This window comes from Bos indicus, chromosome 6, assembly GCF_029378745.1.
Source record: "Bos indicus isolate NIAB-ARS_2022 breed Sahiwal x Tharparkar chromosome 6, NIAB-ARS_B.indTharparkar_mat_pri_1.0, whole genome shotgun sequence".
In the NCBI taxonomy this organism is placed as follows: Eukaryota; Metazoa; Chordata; class Mammalia; order Artiodactyla; family Bovidae; genus Bos; species Bos indicus.
This window is the reverse complement of record NC_091765.1, coordinates 45173064-45195414: the sequence shown is the minus strand read 5'-3', so window position 1 is coordinate 45195414 and position 22351 is coordinate 45173064. Positions and strand designations below refer to the sequence as shown.

The 22351-nt window shown below is 42.7% G+C and overlaps 1 protein-coding gene across 3 annotated transcripts in view; it reads left to right on the top strand.

Moving 5' to 3' along the window:
• Positions 1 to 22351, top strand: part of CCDC149 (coiled-coil domain containing 149) — a 119581-nt gene that overhangs the window by 48816 nt on the left and 48414 nt on the right. For all 3 annotated transcript variants that reach the window (XM_019962529.2, XM_019962530.2, XM_070791239.1), the window contains exons 3-4: positions 590 to 628; positions 16230 to 16337. In XM_019962529.2, the coding sequence (XP_019818088.2) occupies positions 590 to 628; positions 16230 to 16337 (147 nt within the window). The remainder of the gene's footprint in view (positions 1 to 589; positions 629 to 16229; positions 16338 to 22351) is intronic.

Here is a 22351-nt window from a genome sequence, read left to right as displayed (position 1 = left end):
TCCCCAAATTGTTCTGCCTATAGAGAAAATTCAAGTGTGTATGTATATGCACGTGCATATGTGTGTCCGTTACTATTACCTTGAATCTAATTATTTAAAAAAGGAACGCAAACCAAATGAAATACTATTTGTTTAGTCTGCTCAAAAGTAATTTTGATAAATCTAAGTAATGAATTTATTTGGCTCACATAGGTTTAGAAAATATATCAGTTCAGTTTAGTCACTCAGTCGTGTCCGACTCTGCGACCCCATGGACTGCAGTACACCAGGCTTCCCAGGCCATCATCAACTCCTGGAGCTTGCTCAAACTCATGTCCATCAAGTCAGTGATGCCATCCAACCATCTTATAGAAAACATATAAATTGGTCCTAATTGAAAGTGATTCTTCAGAGGTTTTCCCAAAATAACTCTGGTTCAGTTTACAGTTATCAGTTTTTAAAGTATATTTTAGTTTGGTTCAGAACATTGCTGGTTGCAAGGGGCAGGAGTGTGGAGGGTCTGAATTTAGTTCATAGTTCAGTACAGTTCCTTGAAGCTACATATATCTGATTTTTTAAGAAATAAAATGTAACATTGGTTTCTTTGTAGGATGGAGATCCATCACTTCCCCCTGAAAAGAGGAAACAGGTAAGACTTTCTCCTGATCTTTGGTAACTCTCAGGATGTTTGTATTGATGTCTTACAACAACTGGAGGATCAGGGAATCCCAAAATGTGTAGAGAAATCTTTTAATTTCTCAGAGGTGTTTGTATTACTGGGGGAAGTGTGGTTCAGAAACACTGACTACAAAGAGGAGCTAAGGGTTGGGTGAAGGGGACACAGTGAAGTCTAACAGGATAGAAGAGGACACCCAAGTTGACCGTGTTCCCTTTCAACAGGGGACCCTGTTGAAAAACCACGAGTTGAGGGCACACTGCTAGCGGGCTTTAGCTCACTGTTCCATGGATGAATGCCATTCTGCCACTTGAGACTTTTAAAGACATCTTCCCAGCAAAACTCATAAGCCATTTATGTTCTCTCCTAAATGCTAACCAGCATTGTTTATTGATGAATCCATTTCCCACAGATTGTAGGTGCCTACTTTTATCAATGAACAAATCCTTATCTTGTGTATATGTGTGTGTGTGTGTGTTTCTGGACTTTCTGTTTGTTCCATTGAGCTTCCTGTACCATCCTATTTGTACCACATTATTCTGTTTTGTTTATACTTTCAATACCTATTTGGGCTATTATCCTTAGCTTTGCTCTTTCTTTTCAGATTTCTTTTTTTTTTTTAATATAACTGACAAATATTTTATCAAGTCCTCCTCTGATCCCCACCCCACCCAAACCCATTCCTGGTGGTATTTTGATTGGAGTTTTCTTAAATTTATAGATTGATGTAGGGACAGTTAACACTTTTATAGCATTATGTCCAGGAATATCATACATCAAATTTTTAAAATCCAGTTGCATGCATACATATATATATATTGCTTTTTTCAAAGATATCTTGTTAGCTGTTTCCTTAACTTCACAGTTTTCTATACTGACACACCCTGACTGGTAGCCTTTCATGGGCTTGAAGGTAGCCTGGATGATGGTGATATTAATGCTATGTGTTCCATGTTATGGGAAACCCTCTGCACCAGAGCAGGGCTTCAAAACTGGTGGATGAAAATAAGGACTCAGGAATTGTTTGCTGTCCTCAGAGCTGTAGTGGCTCAGCCAACATCCTGTTTTTGTTCATTGATCATATACCTGGCACAGCATATAAACACGTAAGCTTCATAACTGTGTAAACTGTAGACACACACACACACAACATTTACCCTTAAATAACAATTCGGTCCTGCGGTTACCCTTTCAGGCATTCAGTTCTGGTCACTCCCATATTCCTTTCCTATTTTATTTGGTTATTTTGTAATGCTCCAGCTTTGAGCTAATATCAGATTCTTCTATGGAGCTAATTGATGTTTTTTTCCTAAACAAAATGATGTGTAAATTTATCATAAATGTTTTAAAATTGGGATCCTTAGTGTGGGATCACTTATGTTTTTGTTTTTGGTGTCTATGAGCTGTCATCTTTGCTGCGATTTTAGGGTTTGTTAGTATTCATGAAGGAGTTTTACAGTGTAAGTGAATTCACGTTCCGTGACTTTATAATAAAAAATTTACATTGACTGAAGAGAATCTGATGAATTCCAGTAAGTCTGTCAAGCTGCATTCTTACAACTCTGGGGAAACAAATAGGTTCAATGTCCTAAGTTCTGGTTTTGTAGCTTTTAATATGGCATTTAGTTTCTGTCCCTTTAGGATTTAGTGTGGTGGTTTGAGCTTGGGCTCTGCACCCTTCCTGCCTGTGATGGATGACATAGAACGGACTGGGGTACCAGTGACAGACATTCTAAACTGCTCAAACAGTAAAGGAGTTGATACCCTTGCATAACCACAAGTTGAGAGGTAGTGCGGGTCTCAGATGCTGCAGTGTCATGTACTCATTCTCTTTTCTCTACCATACTTATTAAAGAAAAATACAGTAAATCAAATCTTGGATTTCAGATGGACCATGAACACCTTTTTAGTATAAGAGTGTGGGACTTTCCTGGTGGCTCAGACGGTGAAGAATCTGCCTGCAATGCAGGAGATGTGGGTTCGATCCCTGGGTCAGGAAGATCCCCTGGGGAAGGAAATGGCTACCTACTCCAGTATTCTTACCTGGAGAATTCCATCAACAGAGGAGCCTGATGAGCTACAGGGCGTGGGGTTGCAAAGAGTCAGATACGACTGAGCGACTAACACTTTCAATTTCATGTATCATGCAATAATATTTACTTAACTAAAACAATATTGACTGTTAATCTGAAGTTCACATTGAGCTGGGAATCGTATATTTTATCAGACCATTCTATCACTGTGCCGATTTTAACATCAGTTTCTTCTTGAATTTAGCGTCAGCTTTCTCCTGAGGCCAGTTCCTATAAGCAGGAAAGACCGAAAACCCAGCCCTGGAATATAAGTCCTTCCCTCCAGTCTCACTGGGCCAATGTAGGACATGCTCTCCTTCCTGGTCTGTTAATATTCACTGCTAAGTCGCTTCAGTCATGTCTGACTCTGTGCAACCCCATAGATGGCAGCCCATCAGGCTCCACCATCCCTGGGATTCTCCAGGCAAGAACACTGGAGTGGGTTGCCATCTCCTTCTCCGTTAATATTCACTGGGAGGATACTATTCATTAATTGGCTTAGATTAATCACCTGGGATAGAAGGGCAGTGATACCCACTAAACTAATCATGTGCCTTGGGAAGTTTCCTTTCTGGGCCTGAGACTCGGTGTTTCCATCTACAAAATGGGAATAAATATGGTGCCCACTGCATGGTGTGGCTGTGAGAAACAAATGAGATAACTAAAGTAGAGTCTTCAGCACAGTGCCTGGCACAGGGTGAGGATCAATAAATATTTATCATCCTCTCCCCCTCCTGATCATCCCTTTCTTTTCTAATCAACTGTATATTTGTGTGCCTTTGTCAGGACTCTTCTGGTTACACTTGGAAACTTGAAATAGCTTGGGCCAAAGAGGAAGTTACTGGCTCATAGAACCTCAGAAGGGTTGGGTGAGCAGCCACCTTGGGAGGCAGAAATACAGCCAGGCCTCAAGACCAGCTACCACCAGCACTCAGGGGCCCCCAGGTTTTTCCTCTGCCTTCAGCATTCTCTGGGTCAGCTCTCATTTCTTTTTCTGGACCTGCTTTCTCTATAGAATAGGAAACATGACTGCTGACCACATAAGGGCTACAGATCCCACGTCTTTGATCTCTAGGAAGAAGCTGCTCCCTGAGTCCCAGGAGATAGCTCCCTTAGGCCAGGCTCAGTCCAGGAGTCCACTTCAGGGTCAACTGGGCATGGCCAGGCATACTGTAGATATAAGGCAGCTTCTGCTGTTGTCATGGTGACAGGATGCTGGGTAGACTGTGTCTTAACCATCTGCTCTACGTGCCTTCCTGAGACAGTCCTGGAATGACAAATCGTAATGATGGCAGCCAGTGTTTTTGAGTGCTCATCCTTGCCATATCAGACCCTATGCCCAACATTACACCTTGGAGGATCCCATTTAATTCCCACACCACCATGGGCGGTGGGGTTATTATTATTATTGCCATCAGACAAACTAGGAAATTGAAGCCAGTGGCAGTTAAGTAAATTACTGAAGGGAAATAACATAAGGAATTGGTGATGGAGAAAGAGTATAAAGTCCTGCAGTCTACTCAGAGCTCATTCTTAGAGCCACCATGGTTCAGTAAGAGTTTATGGAACACCTTATGTGTATCCTGTGCTGATTGGACACTAGGAACACAGGAGTGAAAAAAGTCAGACCCAAATCCTTGAGCGTGTGAAACCTAAACGGCTCAAGAGCATTGTCATTTGCACCTCTTGTCCTGGCATAATTTTATTTTTACGTAAGATTTTTTTGATGTGGTTGTCCTACTCTTTTTTGTGAGCAGCCTGCCAGGCTCCTCTGTCCCTGGGATTACCCAGGCAAGAATACAGGAACGGGACCATTTTGAAAGTCTTCATTGAATTTGTTACAATATTGCTTCTGTTATACACACACACACACACACACACACACACATATAGAGATAGACCAGGAGGCATGTGGGATCTTAGCTAACCAACCAGGGATGGAATCCACACCCCTTGCTTTGGAAGGCAAACTCTTAACCACTGGACTGCCAGGGAAATCCCTGTTCTGACATAATTTGTATTAGTGCTCCCTTCTCTCTCCAGAGTGTCTTGATTTGGATGATAAATAATATAGTTACCTTAAGTTACCTAAGCATCACAGTAGAGATGCTGAGAGCAGACAATAAACAAAATAATTAAAATATATAGGATGTTAAATGGTTTAGTCGGTGCAATGGAGAGAAAAATATAGCCCAAAGCCAGGGAGGGAATTCTGGCTTAGTAATGGAAAAAATGTCTTGATAAACAATGGGGGGAAATGGTTCTAGTATTTGTGGGAAAATTCTTACCTGTTTAAAATATAGGTTTTCAAATTTTGTTTACCTTTAGTTGATTTATAAAAGTATGCTGTTGGTTTTTGGATGGGCAAGGGTGTTCAGATGCCCTCTTCATTAGCTCAGTGTGGGGAAGAAAATGCACTGTTGAATTTGCAGGTGCTGGTTACAGTGAAACTTTCCATTTAGCCAGAAGCAGACAGCTTTGGCATCTGTGTGCTGGTACTGGATGAGAGAGGCACAATTACCTTCTTCGCTTTTTCCTCAGCAGGAACAAGGGGTGGAAGTGTGCGCCCTGACCTAGTGTCTCCTGTCTTATATCGCGTGTTTATCCCAAAGGCAAAACAGTAGGTGAAGTATTTACCCCTCCAGCTGCAAAGCAAATGTACCTGTGTTAGCAGAAGGCATTGGGATGAGAACCAGCTGCCGGGGTAACAGATGGGACATGGAAGGGGGTCAAGAGATCCCCACAGTGGAACAGGGGAAGATGCAGTATTGAGGACCTCATTGGCCACAGGCCTCGAAACCGTGGCTTCAGTTTCTTGACTTGAAGGAGGGATTCCTATGGCTTCCTCCCCTCTTCAGCTCAGAAGGAGAGATTACTATCATCACTGTCTTTTGGACTGAATGTTTACTTCCCCCCACCCCAATAAATTCACATGTTGAAACTCCGCTCCTCAGTGTGGTGGTGTTGGGAGGTGGGGCCTCTGAGAGGTAGTTAGGATGAGGTGAGGTCGTGAGGGTAGAGTCCTCACGAGCAGATTCAGCGCCCTTCTGAGAGTTATGAAAGAGCATGCTTTGTCTGCCATGTGAGTACAAAACCAGAAACCTACCACCTGAAAGGGGGCTCCCTAGAACCTGTGCTGGCACCTTGATCTCTAATTCCCTGCCTCTGAAACTGTGAGACATAAACTTCTGTTGTTTATAAGCCACCCAGTCTGTGGTGCTTTGTTGTAGCAGCTCGAGCTGGCTACAAATGTCTTGTGAGTTCTTCTCAAATATAGGCAGAAGCAGTACCGCATCCGCAGCTTTGCAGTGCTTTGCGCTTTTCAGAGGCCGTGTGCGTATGGTGTGCCTGCACACGGGTATCTGTGTATGTGTGTCATCTGCCAGCTGGCTTCTGCGGCCTCACGGCAAGTTAGGTCTTTCCTAAAGTTGAAAGGCAATATATAAAAGCTGAGGTTCTGGTATCCAGCTTAGGGGATTCAAGTATAATACTTTCACTTGCTGACTGGCTGATCTAGGGCAAGCTGTGTAACCTTTCTGAGACTCAGTTTCCTCCTCTCCAAAATGAATGTAATCATGAGATAGATTCATAAAATTTTCATAAAGAATTACTGTGATAACCTGTATAAAGCCCATTGCCTGTGCTTGGTGAGTGCTCAGTGTTGTTGTTCAGTTGCTCAGTAGTGTCCGGCTCTTTGTGATCCCATGGGGAGCTTACTGGGTGTTGCCTAAGTCTTTCATTTTTCTTGTGACTTGTCCAGGGTCATACAGCAGGTGAACAGAGCAGGACTAAAAATCCAAATCTGCTAGTGTGTTGTTCAGTGTTCTAATTTAGGTTTTTGTTCCTTATTTGACTCTGAGGCTGTTTGAATTGGAAAGAGCACGTGCTCAGTCACTCATTCATGTCTGACTCTTTGCGACCCCATGGACTGTAGACTGCCAGGCTCCTCTATCCATGGGGATTCTCCAGGCAAGAATACTGGAGTGGGTTGCTATGTCTTCCTCCAGGGCATCTTCCCAACCTAGGGATTGAACCCAGGTCTCCTGCATTGCAGGCAGATTCTTTACCATCTGAGCCACCAGGGAAGTCCAGGAAAAAGCATAGTCAATATTTAATCCAACCCGTTTTGGAAGTTCAAAGATGAAGTGCTTTATCTGAAGCCTTCTGCGTAAGCAGTGGTTGAGAACCAGAAACTGAGCTAGAAATCTGTATCTGTTAGGCCAGTGTTCTTTCTTGTGGCAACCAGTGTCCGGTCATAATATCTACCTGTTTTTTGTCTCCTCCTCTTAGGATAGACAAGAACATTCACGTTTGTAGTTCTAGAAATATGGTTGTCAATCGAGGCTCTCTTTTAGAATTTAGAATCCTTTTTAAAACAACTCAATTTCCAATGGCAAATCATCTGTTAAAGAAGCAGTGAAGAAATCGTGACAACAGTGATTTCACTAATAGCTTCTCAGGGGATATTGAAATGAAAATTTCTTCTTGATACTCCAGGCAGAACTATACACAGAGCACCTCTCTGCAGTGCAGTGCAAGATCACCAAAAGATCTCAGATGACCCTTTAAATATTTTTCTTTTGCTAAACAAGTAGTTCCTCCAAAGGAGATAAAGGGGAATTTAAATGATCTGGGGTTAATCTTCTTACAGGTTGGGATTCTTTGGGGTCATGGCAACACAGTTTTCCCCTAGCAGACTCCTCCTTGAATAAACAATCAAACACATCTTTGTCTTTGCCTGTTTTGATTTCAAGTGGAGGTACCAGGGGAGGTATTCCTCTTAGTTCCGGGAGGGGGCCTTTGCTTTCTTCCCTTAAAAAGTGATGGCTTATTTGGATGATGACATGCGCCAGAATGACAACCCTGGAGAAATCAGAGCACGGAATGACCCTTTGTAGAATGGGAGGGAGCCTTTTGCTTCAGCAGAAAATCTTCTTGGTCAATCTTATTTTAGTCCCCTGTGACCACAAATCAGAGCAACTTTGTATATGCATTCCAGTTTGATGCTCAGAACCTAAAACTTCCTTCAAAGGTCTTGAGTGCTTTGAGATGTTTCTTTTTATAACACTTTGAACAGTACAGCTTCACTGTTACACCAGGGAAACTGGGAAGAAATCCAGGGTTCAGCCTGTGGGAACCCGCCCCCCCGCCCCCCGCCACACTTCCTTCTGAGTGCTACCGCCTCCTGCTCAGAAGCCCTTCGAGTCCTTGCAACAGCTTTTGTCAGAAAGGTGAGGGCTTCCCCCAATCTATAGATGGAGGGATTTAAGCTCAATGAGTCTAAAGAACTTGGGAGCTATTACAGGAGCCACTGAAGTGGCAGATGCAGAACCATAATGGCCAAGATTAAGCAAACATTTATTTATATAGCAACTTCCTCAGCCCATAGAAGAGCATTTGCCTGTGGGCCTGGAAATGCCTGCCTTCGCCAGTGTGTGTTTGGAGATTGTGAGGTGAGAGTAGTTGGGCCGAGGGCTCCTTACACAGCCAAAAACTGTGTGACTGTGTGGAATGAACTCTCTTTCGGGTGGTTGTTTTTTGTAAATAAGAAAGCTGTTGCTGTAGCAGAGGTTTGGCAGTTGCTGTGAACAGGAGGCCATTGCTCAGCAAAGCAAGTTTCACTCTGTTAACACAGGAGTCGCTGTAGACCAAAGCAGCGGAGTAGAAATTGCAATTAAATTTGCTATCAATCACACCACTCAAGTATACTCCAAATTTTCTCAAACTTTTTTTTTTTTTTTTTTTTTTACATATTCTTGCTTAATTGAGTACTTTGCACTACTGGAGGTGTGAGTTTAAAGGGTTCAGGTGATAAACACCATGTAGTTGAGGAGCATTTTCTAAATCTGGTCTCTTTCTCACAGTTAAAAAAAAAAAAAAGTAGTCTTCTTGAGGAAGTGCCTAGGCCACGTTTTTACCTGCCTCTCTCTTATTTTTTTCCCCCTCCAGTTTTTAAATCCTGGTTTTGATATGTCAGCTAGCTGAGAAGGCAGTTACAGGATTTTCTGGTACACATCACTTTTACGTTATGATGGAGAATTATGAGTCATTATGATGACTTTTCCATGGCTAGGTTTCTGAAGTGGTGTATATCTCATAAATTACAAAGTTTTCAGGATAACTCAAGGGATCATAACTGAAATGTTGCTCCTTTCCCCTCCAGGTGGCTGAATTATTTAAGAACTTGGGTGAAAACATGTGGCCTTCCCATTTTGCTGCCCTTCCCAGTGTCTGGTTAGCGCAAGGTTGGAAGGTTAATGTTAAACTTTTCATCACTTTCTTTCATTTTGTTTTTATCTGTTGGAGAGGAAAATCTTTTCCTCTACCTTCTTAGGTTCAGTGCATGGGGGCCTGCAAATTTAACTGACAAAAGCAGATAACAGGAGAAAAAAGCAATTTTATAAATGTTTTATGTGCATGGAAGTTCACAGAGAAGAAAAAAAAGTAAAAGTGTTAGTTGCTTAGTCGTGTCCAGCCCTTTATGACCCCATGGACTGTAGCCCACCAGGCCCCTCTGTCTATGGAATTCTCTAGGCAAGAATACTGGTGTGGGTTGCCATGCCCTACTCCAGGGGATCTTCTGACCCCAGAGTTGAACCCAGGTTTCCTGCATTGCAGGTGGATTCTTTATTGTCTGAGCTGCCAGGGAAGTAAAACTCAAAAGAATTATTTAGACTGGGGTGGGAGGGGTTTACATACCATTTTAATAAAAGAAAAGGGCATGTGGGCTTCCAGGGATGATAAGTTGTGGGACAGTAACTAGAAAGACATATAGGAAAACTAGCAGAAGATAGGGTTATTTTGGTAAGGTTTGTTTGTGCAGATTCATCATGGTGCCGGTTCTCTGTGTCTGGTGATAAGAGATGCTCTTCCCTTTCTGGTACTACAGAGAGGATACTGGTACTACTGATCCTCACAAATAGGAATTTATGCCCTGTTTTTAGGCTGAAAAGGGGAAGGGAGAACATTCTCAGTGTTTGTTGATTCTCAATTGCCTTCAGATCAAAATAATTCTCATGGCAGAGGAGTATATTTTGGGGTGACATATACTGATCTCATGTCCAACTTTTCATTTCTTATATCAGTGAGAAAATTGGTAAATAATGGATCTTGTCTCCCCACCTAAAAGATTTAGGGCTGCTTCTTGTAACAGATATCCTGAATTCCCCTCCTTGTAAACCAGTCTTGGTTACTTGATCTTAGAAAACAGGGGTCCTTCAAAGAGATTGTCATTGCCAATGTGATATACCATTAAAATAAAAAAAAAAACTCCCACCACTTCTTATAAGTTTAAAAAATATATTGCATCTATAGTGTAAATTTCTATGTATTTTCTGACATTGATGAAGGAATTCAAACACAGTGGTAGAGGCAAGAGCCAGAGTTTAGGATGCAGCAGGACTTGAAGAAAGCAACGACAGCTCCCCTTGTCCATGTGACCAGTCTGCCTCACTGAGAATTTCTGCAAAAATAAAGCAGAGAGTTTGGGGCAAGATGCACACAGCTCTCTCAACTCCCAGACTTCTGCATTTATAACAACTGTCAGGATGTGTAGTCTTCATCTCTGTGCAGAGAGAATTTCCACAAGCATCATAGTCCCCACACCAGGGGCTGGCCTTGGCTGGCGCTTTTGTGAACATCCATTGTAACTGGGGGTTGACTGGATCCTTGACAAAGGAAAGTGTGTTGGAATAGACAGCTGTAAAGTCCTTTCAGCCTCGGGTCTCCCAGCCATGTTTTCATCACATCTGTCTTCTCTCTTTTCTGCATCACAATTTTAATATAGAAACTCCGAACTAGAAGAGTGACTTAAATATATAGCTTCTACAATATACTCTAGTATATTCAGCATCCCACTGTTATCAGAGTGAAAATGTCAACCTTTTAACATCAGCCCTGGCTATATCTGAATATTAAAAGAGGCTTCTTTTGAAACCTTTTCATGTTTTGCTATTTATGCTACTCCCTGCCCCAGAGACTTAGAGGAAATAATCTCTCGGTTTTGTTTTCTTCCCTGTGAAATCCTTTCCAGTGTTAGACGGTCTGCCACTTTTTCCCTGACATTTCCTTTACATCGTGCAGCTATTCTAAACTGATGGTCACAGAGTCCTTCTCAATAACACAGAGACAAACGCTCTGCATAGCTGATAAATTATAAGCAGGCACCGCGTGTTAGCTTGATGGATGCTTATAGTGAATGTGTGTGAGTCATGGGTGTTATTTTTGGTCAAAAGAATTGTGTGAACTTTTCTCCTCTATTTTGAGTGCTTTGAAATGTACTACTTTTCTCTCTCTCTCTCTCTCTTTTTTTTTTTTTTGTTCTTTAAGGTGTTTGTCAAGGAATTAGGCACTGTAACAGAATAGTCATTTTCTAGTTTTCAAAGTTATCGTTTGGGAGTTGAGGAGGTGGAAGGACTGCATAGAAAAGAATTGTGTATTGACAAGTAAGCCAGCCTATGAAATGGGAAAGAAAATTACAGTCACCTGCTTTAGAAGGGGGATCTCCCCGACCCTTCCCTACCCCAAGGGTCAGTTTGAAAGCTGGGGTAGATTATGGTGAATTCCCTTGGAGGAGATATGATTCTAATTAACCATTGTTTTGCAGTTACTGTCGAAACGCTTGACTTTATTTTAGTAGATTTCTTTTCAGCCAGGCTGCAGAGTAAATAATGTTTGACAATCACATCACTATGTCTCTGAATCGCTGTTTCCTAAAGCAGCCCCGTCCTCTGCTTCACATATCACTGGAACCTTTGATATATAAACTGAGTGCCTGCCTCGCTCTGACACCCAAATACCAGGAAGTATCTCTGGGCTGAATGCTCTTCAAAGCAGGGCCTAAGGACCAGTGAAAGGCTGCAAGCTGCCATTTCTCGTCCCTGTGACAAAGATAAGTGCAGGAATTGAGAGCAGGTGTTAAAATATTTTTTTTAATTAGAAGATAATTTACAGTATTGTAATGGTGTCTGCCATACATCAACATGAATCAGCCATAGACATACATGTGTCCCCCCACTCCTGAATCTCCTTCCCACCTCCCTCCCACCCCATCCCTCCAGGTTATCATAGAGCACTGGCTTTGGGTTCCCTGCATCATACATCAAATTCCAACAGGGAATTTTACATTTTACATTTTACATATGGTAAACGTATATATTTCCTTGCTAGCAGTCTGACAGTATGTGTGATTTTATGTCAGGTGAATCTAACAAACACTTGGGGCCTTGAGGTCTTCTTCGATTTGTTTTCCTAGGAGTTGATCTCCATTGTATTTTGCACAAATACTGATCTGTGACAGATTGGAGGTCAGGGTCTTTCACCACCATGAGTTCAAGCTGTGTGGGTTAAGCTATTGTGGTTACATCTGCGAACAAAGGTCAGGGTCTTCCCACCCACCTAAGGGGCTCAAGCAGTGATTGATTCAGAAACAGCAGGTCAAGGACGTTGCAGATTTTTGTTGTTGTTAACTTTCACTGTTGCTCCCACAAGCGTTTCCTTCTGAACACCTCTTCCACTGTTTTAAGAGAAGCCGGCTCCTGTGAAGGTGAATTTTGCTGTGTCTCCTGCAGATGGGGTGCTGAGATGCTGCGTGCAGGTGCCAGCAGACTCCCTGAGGACACTTTCAACCACGCACCAGCCAGCACTGGGCTGCTCCTTGCACCCTGCCTCTGGGCCAGTCCCTGTGGCGTGGGGTGCCTGTCCCTCCATCTGCTGGGGAAGGATTATGCTTGCTGAGCTAATGTCTGGGAAGTGTTCTGGAGTTCCCTGGAGGAAAAGGAGAGCCTGCCCGCTTGTGATACTTTGTGCTAGCACAGGAGAGCTGCAAGAAGGAGGGGAGGAACCCAGAAAAGAAAATCAAGAATTGAATCATCTCTCTACTGCAGTCCCTGGGGTTAACCTGCCCTAGTGGTTTTGAACTGTTTTCCAAAGTGGACATCTTGTGATGTGAGAGCGAGAAGGAAGCCGGTTGCCTTCGCCCTACCTGGAACTTTCCCCGGGATATCCACAAGCCTCAAGCTTGCTGTTCCTCCTTTTCCAAGTCTTGGTTTAGACGTGGCCTTCCTTGCGACACCTTCTGTGATCTTTCCCCGGCACACGCCGTCCCTTTGCCTGCTCTGTTTGTTTCACATAGTACTCATCATTTAACTCATCAGTCATCATTCATTTTGTTGAAATATAATACAGTGAATATAATGTCATCTATTAAAATGTAAGTTTACAAGGGCAAGGGGCTGTGGACTAAAAAATTCGTCACAACTTTGAAAGTCGAGTTATTTGATTTGGTGGGAAGGTTAAGGAGTCTGAGCCCTGGAGGCAGCATCTCAATAGCTCTGAGAAAACTGCTCCGAGGAGGCAGGAGAGAGTCAGGCTATATACAAGTTTGCAATAAAGGGGCCAGGCAGTCAGTCTGAGCATCAAAGATTATTGTTAAGTAGTTAGGAAAACCAGATATCAAGCTAAGAATTTAGTGTTCTTCTATGTATGGGAAGATGCAAGCCTCTGGGCTCACTGAATTCATTCCTTTCATATGCACCTCAACTATCTGGGGCCAAATCCTGATTCTAGAATGTTTACATCCTTAATTCCTTGTTCACCTTAAGGGGTGGCAGGTGTGGCAGATGGCTGCTTCTTGCAGCCCCCTACCCCCACTCCTCAGCAATCGCCTTTGGGGGATGGCGGCATCTGCCGGATCGCTGGCATAGTGTTCCCTTTTGGGAGCCCCCATTCACATTAGGAGGCCAGAAATCATGGATGGCTGTGACATTTCTTGCCCACCGATATGGCAGGAAATACTTCATTTCACAAGACTTTGTCTGTATTGCTCACTGTTGTATCTCCAGAGTCTAAAAATTGTGCCTGACACATAGTGGGCACTCCCTAAATATTTGTTGTCTAAATGAATGGGTGACTGAGTACAGTGGCAGGATGACAAAGGAGACAGCTGTATCCACTGAGCCTTTCTGCCAATCTGCCCAACTGTCCACTGAGTGAGTGAGTTGGAGCCACTGGAAGGGCAGAGTCAACGAGAGATGACCAGCCTTTAACCAGTGTCTACTATACATCAAGCACTGTAGAAGATGTCCTAGGTTCATTATTCAGTGAAAGTATCAACTTATTACATGAACTATGTATGGTTAGCTCCATTTCATAGGTGAAGAAACTCAAGAGGTTAAGAGACTTACTTAAGGTCACCCAGTCCAGTTAGTGGCAGAACTGGGACCCAACTTAGTCTATGATTCCTTCTGGAGAAATTTCCAAAAGTCGTCTGTTGATCATAGTATCTCTTGTTTGTTTGCTCTCCTGCCTGCAAAGTGGGGGTGAATTTTCCTTATCCTTCACCAAATTTTTATCTGATAAGGACAGGAATCTGGGAAAATTGGAAAACAACTATTACAAGATATGAGCTTTGCAAATATGGGGTTGAGAATTAGATCACGTTTTTGAATAATGTTCACAAATAAGCAAGTGGAAATCAGGGTTGGGTTGAATCCTGCCAAGTGGGGATGAGCGGGGTTTCTATGCAATGTTACGTTCTATGAACTGGTTTCAGTTTTTTATTATTCCAGACATTTCTAGGCTAAGACCACAATCTTCAGGCTCAACCTATTATCTTTAATATAAGAAATATTTATGGAGCATCCACTAGGTTCTCGAGGTAGACCAGTAGAGAGAACAAGGTTCCTTGCCCTTAACGGAACTTATCTCTTACTAGGGAGAGAGAGACGGGAAATAAACACTGAGCAATAAACATATGCCAACATATGGCAATAAACAAGAAAGTAAATTACATGGTATGTTAAGAGATGGAAGTGCCATGGAAATAAAAAGTAGTGCAGGGGAAAGGGCTTGGGCATTCAGGGGAGGTGGGCAGTTTGCACCATTAGACAGTGGTCCACATGGGCCTTTTGAAATGATGCACTTTGAACAAAGACCTCAAAAAGGTCAGGGAGTGAGCCAAGAGGTATCTGGGAGGGAGAGCATTCTAGTCCAAGAGAACTGACAGAGGGAGAGATGCTGAGATGGGTCCTGCCTGCACTATGCGGGGAACTGCCAGAAGGTGGGCTCGCGAGGAGCTGAATGGGGCCTACCTTGACAGTAGAGATGCTGGATATTCCAATGGCTGGAATATGGGAGATGAAATAAAGCGAGGAGTCAAGCGTGAGCCAAGGTTTAGTCTTTCACTTTCATTCCCCTTTAATTACCTAACATAACTGAGTATTCCTGGAAGTATTAGCATTGAAGTCTGGAGATTTAGCCAACTGCATTTGCACTCATCCACAAAGTCTCTGGATTTGAGTTTCTTCAGCTATCACAGGGCAGGAATCTAAAAGATGACTCTCAAACCCCTTGTATGACTGTTTCTGAAAAATGCCTCTTCAGGAGTCATATTCCGATTGCTGGCTTGCTTGCCTCCCTCCTTCCTTCATTCATTTATTCATCAGGAGTCTTTAAAACATTTGCTGAAATGAGAGCACTTCCTGGAGCAATGTCCTTGGAGGCTTAGGAAGGAGGAAAAAGAATCTGTACCTTTGAATAGTTCGTTTCTTCTTGTTGACGTTAGATAAGAGCACAATAAGCAAGGTGAGAATTAGAACAAATTAGCAAAATTTGAATAGTATAGAAGCAGCAGCCTTGGGAGGTAAAGTTGAATAGTAAGTTACAAGCTTGAATAGATGAAAGCATGCACATAGTTTGGGAACAGATGTAAATTCAAGTTCAGGGAACCTGAGAAGGGTGGGAGCATGGTAAAGGATGCTCAAGCGGTCCAGAGGAACTGGCTATGATGTGTTGATGAAGCTGGACTGAAGGAGGGGAGAACTGCCCATGTGGGCTAGCGGGATCTGGTCTGAGCAGGAAGAAATCTTAAGGAAGCGATGCCATTACAAAGACTGGACTGGAAGGCGCTCATCCTGGCTGTTTGGTACTCTGGGAACTAGAACAGGGGAATAAGGAGGTGAGCAAAGCAGCCTAGGAAGTTGTTGCATTACCCTGGATCCTGATTTCTGTAATCATGATACCTCACCAGTCTCTTGTCTGACTGATTTTTTTTTTGATCAAAATTCTGGGCATTAAGGTGGCAAAGAAAAGTTCATTAAACATGATCTATTTCAAGGAAAAAACTATCCAAACAAGGAAATGAAACTTTTCCATTATTGTTGGCCCAAAGTTAGCATTGAACTCTAGGACTGCTTGTAAGAGTTTTCATGAGGAGCTCTTTTAAAAAAAACGTCAAGTAACACCACGTCCTCCATCACTTGTCTGTGAGCCATTCTGGAAATAAAGAACATTCCCAAATTGAGGTTCATGGCCAATTTTATTTCCCTCCATGCGGTTGTAGTGGCATGATTTTCACACTCGCTATATTCGTACATGTGTTTACTCTAAAGGGCTTTGTGTGCTTCAGCTGGGCTTGGATGCTGACTGCAATAAGCCTAATAAAACGTCACATTTCTCCACTCCTCCATTTCTGATTATATTTCATAATGTGTTGATATTTGCAGGCTAATCTTGCACAACTATTGAGAGATTCTCAGGACCGAAATAAACATCTGGGAGAAGAAATTAAAGAACTTCAGCAAAGGCTCGGAGAAGTCCAGGGTGACAATAAGGTACTGTGAATATTTAAAGACAAGAAGCTCTCCTGAGTAGTTTTATGCCATAGGTTTATGTATGGTGCATCAGAAAAATGTAATACAGCATTTGTGTAAAAATTTGTTATAGATTTTTACATTTACAATGGAAATTCAGTTCAGCATTTCTTATCTTTATTACATTCCCTTTGCATGTATGCGTGCACATGCCTCTGTGTGTGTTTCTGGGTTGCTCTAAAATATTGTCACAACCCATTGTAGAAGTTTCATTATGTTCAGCTTGGTGCCGAATAACATTGTGGTTGAGGGCAAAATAAAACCCAAATGCTATACTTTCTCCCTTCTATACAAATAATGGATTTGTGGCTCAGATGATTTGGAATTATTCACATTCGGTTTTGAATTTTAAGTAGTCATCCTACTAATTATGTTCACATAACCAATTTATTTTATTGCTAAATTTGGCAATTTGTATGGAACATTGCTCAAAATCCACTGCTTGGTATTAATCAAACTCCCCTGTTGGCAACGTTAATTATAAAATATGAACTCATAAACTCCAAACTAAATGTGAACACTCTCTCTCCCAGCTGAAGCTGTGAACAAAAGTACAATTGAGAAAAGGAAGAAAAACTACCCAAGTTTAATTCTGTCCCCCGCCCCCCAAATAATTTCCTGTTTTGCCAAGATAACTTCAATTTTAACTTCTTGCTAGAGGCAGCTTTCGCAACAGGGATGGCCTTTGGAGTTTGACTCAAGAAAACTACGTGGAAGGAGGTGCTTTCTTGGGAAATGTCTTTTGAATGGCACCAAATCCCCTGACAAATGATGGGCATGTTCAGCGTTGCTGGGAGTCATTGGTGATCAGGAGGTGCCATTTTGAAAGATGCTCATTCTTTTTTAAAAAAATGCACGGAAGTGTCTGGATCATCCAGAGAACCCTTCCATGACAAAAGAGCAGAGAGGATTGTGTGTTTACTGCTGGCTGAAGGGGCTCAACCTAAGGGCATACTGGGGAGTCCTCTACGCAGCCTCTTCTCCACTTGCTGCTGCTGCTGCTAAGTCACTTCAGTCGTGTCTGACTCTGTGCGACCCCATAGATGGCAGCCTACCAGGCTCCCCGGTCCCTGGGATTCTCCAGGCAAGAACACTGGAGTGGGTTGCCATTTCCTTCTGCAATGCATGAAAGTGAAAAGTGAAAGTGAAGTCACTCAGTCGTGTCTGACTCTTTGTGGCCCCATGGACTGAAGCGTACCAGGCTCCTCCTTCCATGGGATTTTCCAGGCAAGAGTACTGGAGTGGGTTGCCATTGCCTTCTCCACTTCTCCACTTAGTCTGCCTTTAAAATTTTTTTAAAAAGTCTTGGATTTAACATACTATATTTGCAAAAGTAAGCTCTACTATTCTCAGTCATGAAATAGGAGGTGGATGAGAATGCCTAAGAAAGGTACTAATTAACCTTAGACAAGCTAATCAGGCCTTCCAAAATGATTTAAGCTCTGTAACCTAGGTGTTTGGTCAAAAATTAAAGGCCAGGCCTTCTTAGTCACTCCCACAAGTTATAACATCAGAGTAAGTTTTTCCAGAGACTAAAATCAGGCATGTACAATCCTGTCCTTTAAATGTGTAAAAATATTGCAGGAATTTTGAGATGAAATGGGGCTTCCTTGATGGCTCAGACAGTAAAGAATCTGCCTGCAATGCAGGGGACCTGGGTTAAATCCCTGGCTCCAGAAGAAGCCCTGCAGAAGTAAATGGCAACCCACTCCAGTATTCTTGCCTGGAGAATGCCATGGACAGAGGAGCCTGGCGGGCTACAGTCCATGGGGTCGCAAAGAGTTGGACACGACTAAGTGACTAATACACTTGGAAGTGATATAAATCCACAAAATACTAAAACATTTTGAAACGTGATATTTGGATTCATGGTTCTTCTTGACTGATTTTTTTGCTTCTTTTCTTTTTTATTTTCTGGGCTACCCCCAACTCTCCTAAACACACCTCTGTCTCACCTTTTGGTCACTTAGAATTGTATCACTTTGTAGGCATGAGATATTCTAGGCATTGACATTTGCAACTGATATTTCAAGGAAAGAAAGGGAGGGGGTGTGCACATAAGTGTGTGTGTGAGTGTGTGTGAAACACTAAATGCAGGTCTGGGGCTGCTTTTGCATTGGCACTATCTGAACTTCATGATTTGCCTGCATTCTGGGTCTTTATTCCAGTAGCTGAACACATTTATCAAACTTGCTTTTCTCAACCAAGGTTTAGGATTTAGTGACTCATTTTCATGGCCTGTGAAGTAATTTGCTTGCCAAAAGGTGCAGGGAAGATGTTATAATGTTCAGTAGACCCTGTATCTCAGTATCCAGACCTCTCCTCCTCAAAAAAGACCAGCTACAGTGAGCCCCAGAAATTCCATTTATTCTCATTTGCATCTAAAGTAATAGGGCTGGTTTATTTTCAGCCCCCTGTGAGTCATGTTCATCCTCCCCCTACCCTCACCCCCAGTCATCAGCATTAAGGCCAGATGACTCATTCAGTAATGACACCAGCCATCATGAGAAACTCAGAGGCCTCTGTTGAAGGGTGGCCATGAGTGTGGTAGGAAATGAGTTAACCCCACCTTTGCTTTTTATTCATTGCGTCACTCACAGCTCCAACCTTCCCATCACCTTCTGAATCCAGTCCCACCTCCACCTTGGTGTGCTGGATCCCTGTTATCTAGCCCCTCCTAATTTCTCCAGCCACATCTCTTGCCATTAGTCACCTCATACCACCACCCTGCAGTGCTCATTTCAGCCTCTTTCTGGAGCCATACTGCCGTGTGCCTCAGGGCCTTTGCACCTGCTGCCACAGTCTGGAACACTCTTCCCCTTTACTTCCGCAAACTCCCGCTCATCTTTCAGGTCATAGGTCAGATGTAGCCTTCTCCAACCCTTAGGGGCTTTCCTGCACACACCAACAGTGTCCTACTCTTTCCCCTCTGCTTGTACTTTTGTGGCTCTCCTCCCATAAGCGCAAACCCTTTGCAGGCCAAATTCCTGGTATCCGTAGGAATTAGTATTCTTAGTTTGTGATGCATAGATTTTATTTAATAGATCTTTTAAAATTTTTAATCGGAGGATAATTGCTTTACAATGTTGTGTTGGTTTCTGCCAAACAACAATGTGAATCAGCTATAAGTCTACATAAATACCCCCTCCCTCTTGAGCCTCCCTCCAACTCATACTCTATCCCACTCCTCTAGGTTGTCACAGAGCACTGGGTTGGGCTCCCTGTGTTACAGCAACTTCCCACTAGCTATCTGTTTTACACATGGTAACGTATATGTTTTGATGCTACTCTCTCAATTCATCTACCCTCTCCTTCATCCATTATTCTCTATCTGTGTCTCTATTCCTACCCTGCAAATAGTGTGATCAGTACCATTTTTCACCCTGCAAATAGTGTGATCAGTACCATTTTTTCTAGATTCCATATATATTTGTTCTCTTTGACTTACTTCACTCTGTGTAACAGGCTCTAGGTTCATCCACCTTAGTTCAACTGATTCAAATTCGTTCCTATTTATGGCTGAGTAATATGCCATTTATATATGTACCACAACTTCTTTATCCATTCATCTATTGATGGACATCTAGGTTGCTTCCATGTCTTGGCTGTTGTAAATAGTGCTACAGTGAATGTTGAGATACATGTGTCTTTTTGAATTATGGTTTTTCTCAGGGTATATGCCCAGTAGTGGGATTGCTGGGTCATATGGGAGTTTTACTCCTAGTTTTTAAGGAATCTCCATGCTGTTCTCCATAGTGGCTGTATCTATTTAATAACAGATCTTTACTGAAGCAATGGAATAGGATAAATAAATGAATAAAGGAAATGTAAAAAAAAAAAAAGAGCAAAAAAGTTCAAGAAAGAGGAAGAGAAAAAGAAAAAGAACACATGAAAATAGCAGACGGACTGCCCGTCTGGTTGTTGTCACTAACTTGCTTTGTGGGGTGAAGACTAATTTAGAAATCTGGAGAAAGGAGTTAGAAAGCATACCATTCCATTCAAGAAAAACCTGAAGAAAACCAAACCTAAGCTGTGAGACCTTGGGAAACCCCTGGAAGGGTCAGGGAGAGCTGTGGCTGAGCCTAAGTAGATGTGGGATGAGACTCCTGCTCCTAGACTGGCTCAAGCCTATTCAATTCAAGAAATAATAATTGATGTTGTTTGATTCCTAACTCCCCATATTCTGAACAGAAGGGCTGATGGCATCAATTAGAAGCAACTATTAAAGTGGAATTTTTTTTTTTTTTTTTTTATCTTCAAGCTGCTATTTTAACTGATGACCCTTCGCCATATTTTGGGAAGCCCAGATTCTAGACGTTAAGTACATTTAAGAAACAAGGTGATAGAAAATTACTTGCCTTGGTTATTTTTTTTTTTTGCCTTGGTTATTTTAAGGTAGACTAATTTTTCCATTTGTTCAGCTAGAGCCTTGTAACCCTACGTGCCATAAAGCATTTTCAAACAGCCTCTTGAGAGATTTGTTGCCACCCTGGCTTACAAGCAGCTTGGTACTCACACAGGGCTGGCAGGTGGATGGTGGGCTTCCATGATCATCATCACCTAGTATTCTCTGAGCATAGCCCAATAATTTCTCAAGGCTCGCAGACAGATACAACACCCTAGTCCAAACCAGACAAGAGGCGGGAAAAGGGAAGCCTAGTAGATGTCCTCCCCTTTCTTGATAATTATACCTCTGAAAGGTTAAAGAAGGAAGGGAGGACTTACACCTCCACAAATCTCCCTGGGGAAAGCTCTTCACGAGGGTGGATTGCCTAGGGTTCTTTGTGTGTCCGTCTGTGAGTAATAAGGACCAATTACATGGGAAGATCCAGCAGTGCTTGGACCTCAAGTCTGGAAAGCAGCCCACTGAGAGAATTACAGCTTCCCTTCCTGCCCCCACCATACTCCTGCATCCGCTTCTGAGCAGACATTAGAAAAAGAGAAGATTCAGGGAAAGGGGACCGGGAGGAAGAAGGAGGTCTTTGAGAATTTAAGAATCAGTAAGAGGCACAAAGGTCCCCAGTGGCTCAGCGGTAAAGAATCTACCTGCAATGCAGGAGACCCAGGTCTGATCTTTGGGTCAGGAAGATCCCCTGGAGAGGGAAATGGCAACCCACTTCAGTATTCTTGCCTGAGATATCCCATGGACAGAGAAGCCTGGCGGGCTACAGTCCATGGGGTCACAAAGAGTCAGACACGACTGAAGCAACTGAGCACATGTGCACACAAGAGGCACGAAACCAACCAAGCATACTTGACTCACAGATATCCAGAAGGGGGCTGGTGAACCTGCTGCTCCTAAGAGGGAGCCTGGCTGGTAGTGCTGTGCCGATTTCTGTGGTATAAACACTGGTGCCATGACATTTAAATATCAGGCCAGAAAATTGAAGTCACTGAATTGGAAGTTAGAAAGCTTGGCACTCCAGAAAGAGCCAGCTCCAGCCTCCCACTACCAAATGGTATAGTCTAGAATAGTCCAGAAGGTCCATCTTTGGAAACTGCTAGACCAGATTTATATTCTAGCTCTGTCAGTTACAATCTGTGTGCATGTTCTTACCTTGTGCAAGTCATTTGTCTCTCTGGGCCTCAGTTTCCTCATCTGTAAAATGGGAGTAATGATATCTCACGTAGACTTGCTGTCAGTTTTCATCATTATTCATCAATACATAATTGGGAACTCACTGTGTGCTGATTAATGTTCTAGGTGCTATGACTACATCAAGGAATAAGAAAGACAAGGTACCCAGTCTCACAGATATACAGTCTAGTTGGGGAGACGGAGGGTAAGAAAATTAAGTAGTTATATACACAATCATCAGACAGTGTTTAGTGCTAGGAAGAAAAGAAAACAAGAGATTTAATGATTAGAATTGTGTGTGTCCATCAATATTGTTTATAAAGGGTGCAGTATGGTGTCTGGCATCCAGTAAGCACTCCATGAAGGGTAAACATTGCTGGTATCTTTAGCACAACCT